At 26.7% G+C, this 8,012-nt stretch overlaps 4 protein-coding genes across 4 annotated transcripts, besides 8 other annotated features; 2 read left to right on the forward strand and 2 right to left on the reverse strand.

The window, feature by feature from the left end:
- Positions 1-14: 14 nt before the first annotated feature.
- CMU_003400 (uncharacterized protein) lies at positions 15-2,975 on the reverse strand (the record flags this gene model as incomplete). Its single annotated transcript, XM_002142823.1, has 1 exon — positions 15-2,975. One exon carries the CDS (start codon positions 2,973-2,975, stop codon positions 15-17), a length of 2,961 nt encoding a protein of 986 aa, XP_002142859.1.
- Positions 364-385: a sequence feature (AT_rich).
- Positions 557-597: a sequence feature (AT_rich).
- Positions 1,184-1,215: a sequence feature (AT_rich).
- Positions 2,976-3,238: 263 nt separating the features above from the next.
- Positions 3,239-3,267: a sequence feature (AT_rich).
- A 49-nt stretch (positions 3,268-3,316) lies between these two features.
- On the reverse strand, positions 3,317-4,301 carry CMU_003410 (SAC3/GANP family protein; the record flags this gene model as incomplete). Its single annotated transcript, XM_002142824.1, has 3 exons — positions 3,317-3,874; positions 3,942-4,190; positions 4,257-4,301. The coding sequence occupies 3 exons, from the start codon at positions 4,299-4,301 to the stop codon at positions 3,317-3,319; spliced, it is 852 nt and encodes a 283-aa protein (XP_002142860.1).
- Positions 3,876-3,923: a sequence feature (AT_rich).
- A 249-nt stretch (positions 4,302-4,550) lies between the features above and the next one.
- Positions 4,551-5,963, forward strand: CMU_003420 (uncharacterized protein; the record flags this gene model as incomplete). Its single annotated transcript, XM_002142825.1, has 1 exon — positions 4,551-5,963. The coding sequence occupies one exon, from the start codon at positions 4,551-4,553 to the stop codon at positions 5,961-5,963; it is 1,413 nt and encodes a 470-aa protein (XP_002142861.1).
- Positions 5,964-6,325: 362 nt separating this feature from the next.
- On the forward strand, positions 6,326-6,784 carry CMU_003430 (uncharacterized protein; the record flags this gene model as incomplete). Its single annotated transcript, XM_002142826.1, has 1 exon — positions 6,326-6,784. One exon carries the CDS (start codon positions 6,326-6,328, stop codon positions 6,782-6,784), a length of 459 nt encoding a protein of 152 aa, XP_002142862.1.
- Positions 6,785-6,786: 2 nt separating this feature from the next.
- Positions 6,787-6,830: a sequence feature (AT_rich).
- A 329-nt stretch (positions 6,831-7,159) lies between these two features.
- Positions 7,160-7,250: a microsatellite.
- A 450-nt stretch (positions 7,251-7,700) lies between these two features.
- Positions 7,701-7,752: a sequence feature (AT_rich).
- The last annotated feature ends 260 nt before the right edge of the window (positions 7,753-8,012 follow it).

Raw genomic sequence — 8,012 nt, forward strand, 5'->3', positions numbered from 1 at the left:
TATTTCATTTTATACTAAACCTTTAGTTGTATAAAATTGGTGATTTCTTCACCAATACCACTTTTAGCTACTTTTATTTGATTATTTAACTTCTTGATCATTTTTTCTATAATTGGCATTCCATCTAATTTGTTGAAACATTCAATCTCATCTTTTAAATATTTAGTTTCTTGTAACGCTTTATCTATACTTTGTTTAATATCTATAATTATTTCCGAGCTAACACTCTGAGCTATATTTTTTATTATATTTGAAAGTATTGAATGTTTGCTAAAAAGTGCATATAAGCTGACGCTTATATCTTGAGTATTTTGACATTGCCGTAAAATATCTAAATTGTTGTTTACCAATTCATCTGCCTGCTTTATAATATTATTTATATTAAGGCTTGTATCTTCCAATACCTGTGATAACTCTATACACTTACTTGATTTCCTTTTTTTTTGAAAGATTAAATTAATAATAGATACCGATCTCCCTAAACCTTTACGAGGTTTTTTCTCTCTACACTTAATCTTAAGTTGGTTTTTTAATTGATCTAGATAACTCTCAATTGTATTATTTAATTTAGAAATATTTAAAATTTTGTTATATTTAGAAGATATTGAATTTATATCCTTTAAATATAAATCTAATTGAGATTTCATCTTGTTTATTTCTTTATGTATATCTCCTAATTTAGGACTATATGAATATGAAGTATCTAATTTAGGTATTAAAGAATAACATTTCTGCAACACATAATCCGAATTAAAAAATTGACTTGGAGATTTTATATTCAAATTTTTCATACTCTCATCTTGTTCTGTAAGATTAAACATTTGTTTTTCTTTCTCCCATACTGATGTTGCTACTTGAGAGTACTTTTTACTAATTCTTGCTTTCAAATATCTTAGATTTGTGATTTCTCCATCACACTTATTCAAATATATGCTATTATATTTAAAATTCTTAGTGTGTTCAATTAATTCATTATCTAAAACTCCTTCCATATAGAATGTAGTTAAGATTCTGCCAAATGTTTCTAATTGATATAAAATATCTGGAATTATCAGCTTGTTAAATTTACGGATATTCATTACTGTATTTTGGATTGGAACTAAATCTCTAAATTCTATAGAATGAAAAGTTTTATCAATTAACTTCATAGTAGAAAGTTTCACAAGCTTCAATTTATACTCAGAATTTATATCTAAATTATTAATATATTTAATTCGATGAGGGGATGGGTGTTGTAATATCTTTTTATTCTTCATATCTAAATTCTGAACATCTTCATTCACCTGACTATAAAATATTACAATTTCCGGTATTCCATTAGACATTTTTAGTTCCTCCATCACTGATACGATAGAACTAATAAACTTCTTTAAATAATCAAGTGATAATCTGTCGTCAAATATATACTTTGTGAATAGTTTGCAAAAATATTCATATTTGTTAATAGTACTTTCCAATCTTGCTTCTAATATCTTTAATAGAGAGTTTAACTCTAAGTTATAGTTTTCTGAGTTATTTAATAAACCTACTTTTTGATCAAGAGATTTCAGTAATGTACTTGGATATAAATATGATGCATTTTTAAACGTTTCAATCAATACTTCATTTATTTTGTCTTTATCATCTGAACTATCCAATGATTTTGTTGTAGCTAGCTCATTTTTAATTGATTGGAAAGTCAAAATTGAGTCCCCAATATTCCTTATATAGAAAGCAAATACTGATTTAATTAAAGAAATAGTTATTGAATTCATAACATTGCAAGCATTTTTAAGCCAAAAATAAATTAACTCTAATTCAGTCCTGTTGTTATCCACCCAAATTTTTAAGCTACTCAATGCACGAGCTCTAATAGTAAGCATTTTCCCAATATCCCTGTTAAAATCTTCAAAAAAAACAAATGATGTTGACTTTCCAGTTTCCAAAGATTCAATTGTATTTAATAAACCATTTACATTGATGTTTAAAGTATATATTTGAATCATCGACTCATTATAAATATCCATTTCTGGTAATATATCTACTATTGAATGAAATATTATTTTCTTCAAATCTTCTAATAACCTCATTAATAATTTACCAATATAACTCATAGTTTTTTTATCAGCTACTAGTAACCAAGCTATCTGTTTACAATTTTCTTGTTGTACCTGTTTATAAAAGTGCAACAATAATTTCTCTAAATTTGAAATAACTTTTCTTAATTGTTCGCCATCTATATAATAAGTATTATCATAACTTAGTAAATAAACTGATTTAGGTTTAATATACTCTTTTTTATTGGATATATCCTGTGAAATCATTATTTCCCTTGATAAAGTTTTTGCTTTGGAGAGCAAAGTGTTTAGTTTTGTATTTTGAGAATTCTTTATTAAATTCATTGGTATCTTAAGATTCACTTTTTTTTGCTCTCTTTCTACTGAGTTAAAACCTATATCTTCAATCATTTCAGTTCCATTTTCCCTTTGCTTCATTATTTCTTTATCCATATATTCTTCATTTTCTATCTCCAATAAATTTAGCCTTTTTAAAAATTCAAATTGCATATCTTTCGGTATATACTCAAATTCTAGTGAGGAATTAAGTAATAATGAATTTTTAACTATGTAAGTGTCAACAAAATATTTTCTGTATTCATTATATAAGTCTATAAAGTTACTCATCTCTTTATCTATTGCTAAGAATGATAACTGCTCAAATTCAGATGATTTCAATTCATCTTTCAAACTTGTAAATTCACATTGTTTATCAATATTCAATAGATGTTCCAATTTTTCTAACAAGAGTTCTCCCTCTAATAATTGAAGTCCAATGGATTCAAAATTAGATATCCCCAAAATATCTCTATATAAGAATTCACCAATGTCACTTGTCTCATTGCTAATAAAAGCTTTTATATCACCTAAAACTATCAAGAAATGATCATAATAGTATAAAATGTAATAAACAATAAACCCCAAAGTTTTAGTTTTCATACTTGCACTGGAATACCAAATAAAAAAAACACAAGTAATTCCCTTAAGACATAAATTTACATTAAAAACAGTATAGTTTTAGATTGTAGTAGACCTTCAGTATATAAAATATGGAACTTCTTTCATTAGAAATATTTGCAAGAACCTATAATAACAAAAATATAAGAAATTTAGATCCGTACGCATTACCCGCCTCCTGCAAAATGTGACAAGATGCACTATTTGGGAACAATATTAGAATAGCTTATATGAAGATTCCTGAGATTATTACAATATAATAAAATAAAAAAAAGTCACTTAATAAATAAGCTTATTAGATCATATATATTTATAATATACACCTAGATTATTCTTTCTAGTTCGATAGCATAACCAAGACTATTTTGTATTAGATCTAGAGTCGTATTGTTGGTAGGTTGATCTACAGAGGTGAATATAACAGTATCTCCAATAAGATCCCATTTAATCCTCTTTTCTAATGTATCAGTATCAGATACCTTTATATCTTCAAAGTCAACTGATGACATATCATTAATAAATCTAATTAGATCATCAGTATCTGTGAACTTCATCATATTTTGCAATTTACCTAGACTGATTTTTTCATAGCTCTGCTCAATACATTTAGCTACTTTCCCACGGCAAGTATCAACAAGTTTATCTATAAAAAATGAATACTCAGAAAGTGGTATTTTATTACGTATCTCCATGATTTTATTGTAGTTTCCATCAGTAAGATAATGTTCCAATTCAATTGAATAACTTATATACTGATTTCCCCTATCTTTAAGAGGGATACGTTCTAATGCTATATGAAACTCTCCAATACGATCACAACTTAACAAATGTACTAAATATATACCACGGATTACACTTTCATTTTTAGAGGGTGAGATTATCTATAATATTAGAATTAAAAGTTAATATTGTAAAAAAAAAAAAAAAAAAGATAGAACTTAAACATACCTCCCTATAATCATTATAGAAAATAAATAATTCCATCACATTACGTTCAAAAGCTCCAATGTCTTTTTGTTTGATGCTAATAAATGTTGCTAACTCTAGTACATCCCTTGCTAATAATAATTCAGTCTGATCAACTTCTTCAGAACAAGATTGTAGACTTGGTAATTGGGTTAGTAAAATTTTTAATCTTAATATCATATAGGTTAAGTGAGAATTTTCACTATTATTTTTCTCATATTCAGATTTAGCCTTTTAAAATAGTGCCATATATAAAGTTAATAATGTGCACAAGTGAAGATCTACAATACAACTTACCTGATTTAACAGTGAAAGTATAGAACTTGTATCTATAGTCTTCATTTATTTAGTAACAATATTTAGATATTTACCTTTCAAAATCCCTCAGTTACTCCAAGTATGGAGTAGTTAAGCTCTTAATCTTGTTTATATGCCTGTGGGAAAAATAATAAACAAGACGAGACGTTATGTAAGCGCTTTTAATAGCCACTGCTTAGCATTTGTAAAACTGGGACAGGATTAAAAGTAGCTAGTTCTACTTCTTTGGCACATCTATACATAAATATAGTTTGGGTACCAAATTCTAATAGTATGTATCAATACAGAGAATATAGTCACGATATGTCAAGATCTGAACCATATCCATATAACTATTCAAGAAATCCACGCGATACTGATTATACTAGAACAAGGAGATTCCAACAAAGTGATTACTACAATAACAATAATAGTTATACACAAAATTTTTACAATAGCCGTTATTCACAATATGATCGTTATTCTGGAACTCAAAGTAGTAGAATGTTACCTACAAAAGAGATAAATAGATCAGATAGATGGGATCGCTCAGGTGAGAAGACTACTAAAGTGAACATGAATACTAATGAAGGTAATACTTTAGAAGATACATCTAATGTTAAGGTCAATACTAATAATACTGCAGTTAGTTTATCAGATAATATAACACAGAAAAATGGAGATAATCAATTAAGTCAAGTGCAAGCAGGTGTAAGAGTTACTAAATGTTCAATAAAATTAGAAAATTCATCTATTTTCCATTCAAATGGCTCAGATTCAATTTGGTTAAAAATAGAGAAATTAGATAAGAGACATATCTGCTATGACTGCCAAAAGGAAAAGTGGCGTGATAGAGTTACACCATTATGTAAGGAATGTTATAGAAATTTAGTTAAGACATCAGGTGATACTTCGGGCAAGAAAGAGTGTGTCCACTGTAAAGTTGAATTCCTACAGCATAGAATTCTAAGAAAGGCATATCATGTATTTAAAAAGGTGGTTTGCATGGATTGTTGCAAAAATCTATGTACTTATAATACTGATCCAGTAAGATGCCACTTTTGTGATTGTTGGTCAGTATGGAATAGTAGATCTTTATGTGATAGATGTACGACTAATAGGGAAAGTTATGGTGAACCCTTACCTTGTGATATGTGTAGGAGATCATGTGCTTTTGATAGGGGTGCTGATATTAGGCAAAAAGTAGATGGTAGATTACTCTGCTTTCTATGTACAATGAAATATAAGAAATTAAAGCATCAAGAAGAAAAAAAGACATTATCAACTTACAGGAAAGCCGAGAGATCCATTTCTCATCAAAGGATTAGTGATGAAACCTCTTTAACTAATTCCAGTATGGATTATAATAACCAGTCGAAAGATGCAGATGATAAAGTAGATTGGAAGATAATTGCACAAGAGAAGGAGAAACTTTATGAAAAGGCTAAACAGCATGTTACAGAACTTCAAAATAGAGAATTAAGTATGAAGGTAGAAACAGGTTCTATTATTACTCAATTAAAAGAGGAAAAAAAGATTCTTGAGAAAGACAAAGCTCAATTAGAAAATCGCATTTTATCTTTAAATGCACAAATTAATGATTGGGAACTTAAATTAAAGACTATATGTGATGAAAAGGACAAAGTTATTAAGAATATTAAACAAGAAAAAAAAGCAACTAATTGGGGAGATGGAAGGTTTAATTAGACAAATCAAATTAAAAAATGAGGATCTAATTAAACAGAATGATGATCTTGTTAGGGAAATTAATGAACTTAAAGGTAAGATTGAATAATTCTAAATTGTTCTAAGTATCTATATATGGCCAAATTGATATATAAATGTTATCATTAAGTAGCTTATATTTTATATTCTTTACTAATACTTTTTTTAATTTAGATCCACGTTCTACTAACAATGAGATACTGGCGCTAAAGGACCTGAAAGAATCCATTAATCCCAAATATAAAAAGTTTCTTTTGGCGCTCTAAACTGACTTTTTGTTATGTGTCTACAAAATGTTAACTTACTACTCTATCATCATATACTTATCAAATTAATATCTTAATATGGATTTAAATGGTGCACTATTCAGGGTCAATCTTAATTTACTTCCAACTGAGCATTTGAGGACTCTTTTAAAGGCTTGTGGGATAAAATCTCTTACAACATCACCTCGCCAACAGTTAATATTTATGGTGCAAATTATTAGAAATTATTTACTTACAGGTAATGATGAAGTATTATCATATTCAAAGGAAAATTCTAGGCAAATAGATCATAATTTTGAAAATATGAGCTTAAATACCATTATAAGTGATGAGACATTGTCTAGAAGTAACATATGTAAAGCTATAAAAAGTAATGTAACTCTTTTTGAAAATATTCTATTAAATGAACATGTTGGTTTAGATGATATAATAGAAACTTGTTCTACATATTTAAAAGTACCTATAAATATATTTAAGGACTCCAATGTTATTAATAAGATTCAAGAGATTTTAAGTATAGATGGTATTGAAAGTTAAAGTATATATATATACTATTTTAAATTACTGAATTATATATTATTATGTTGGTCATTCTACATCACTTTAGATCTAAAACAATGAAAATACTTTATAAATCATTTTCTTTTTTCTTATTGTAAAACTTATAAATATATATATAGTGCTTGTATTTTATATATATTTAACAATGTCTGATGGTTAGCTTTGTTAAATATTCCAGCTTATTGAGTATAATATATTAAGTTCTTTTAATTCCTCAATATTATGTTAATAGATCCTATTTTAGGATCTATGTTATGATTATTGGTTGAATTATATAAATGAGATTAGTATATCACTTTATTTATTGCTATATATATGGTGGTCTATTTTATACTGAAGGAGATCTACAAATATTAGTTCATTTTTATTTTTTCATATTATATATTTAATTATTTACTTTAATTGACCTAAATTTACTCTTTTTTTCTTTTTTTTTTTATCTTGTTAGATTAAGATTGTAATGAAGACAAAAATCAAGTTGTATTTATAAAGTTAGAAAGATATCTTTATTTAATATTGGGGATAGTCTACAATTATTATAAAGCTTATAATATATTAAAGTGCTGATATATTACAAAGGAGGTATTTTATTAGCAAACATATTTGGAGAGAAGCAATTGTAATAAATAAAACTCAGATTGAAAGGAGATATTAATACTGAGAAATAAGACACTTTATTTACTTGTTTTGCACTATATCACTAAAATCTGATACTGATAGTAATACACTTATTTTACTTATAAACTATATAGGATATTTTGTATAAACAAACATACTTCACATACCCTACACACAAGAGACATAATATAAAAAGTACCTATTACCCTGTTGATGTGCTTCTCTTATATAGCGCTTCTTTAAACTTTTCTAAGGTGTAACATAGTGCTACTTGTTATATTTATCTTTATTTTATTTATCAATATTTAATAGCTAAATATAATTTAGATGGAGAAATCAGAATTAAATAGTGAAATCCCTAATTTACTGAATAAGGAATTGAAAGAGAAATTTGCAGCAAAAGTAATAGATGATTCGGATAATTTTTTCCCCCTATTAGAAAGTATGATTGAAGATACACTTTTAAAAACAATATTTCAGTAAATACGTAAGCTTGTTTAATACTTCTTTCACTTGATGACCTTATTTAATTTATTTTAATGATATCTTTTCTATTGTCACTTTTTCTCTAACATTTGAAATGGGA

This window comes from Cryptosporidium muris, genomic scaffold (assembly GCF_000006515.1).
Source record: "Cryptosporidium muris RN66 scf_1106632353993 genomic scaffold, whole genome shotgun sequence".
In the NCBI taxonomy this organism is placed as follows: Eukaryota; Apicomplexa; class Conoidasida; order Eucoccidiorida; family Cryptosporidiidae; genus Cryptosporidium; species Cryptosporidium muris.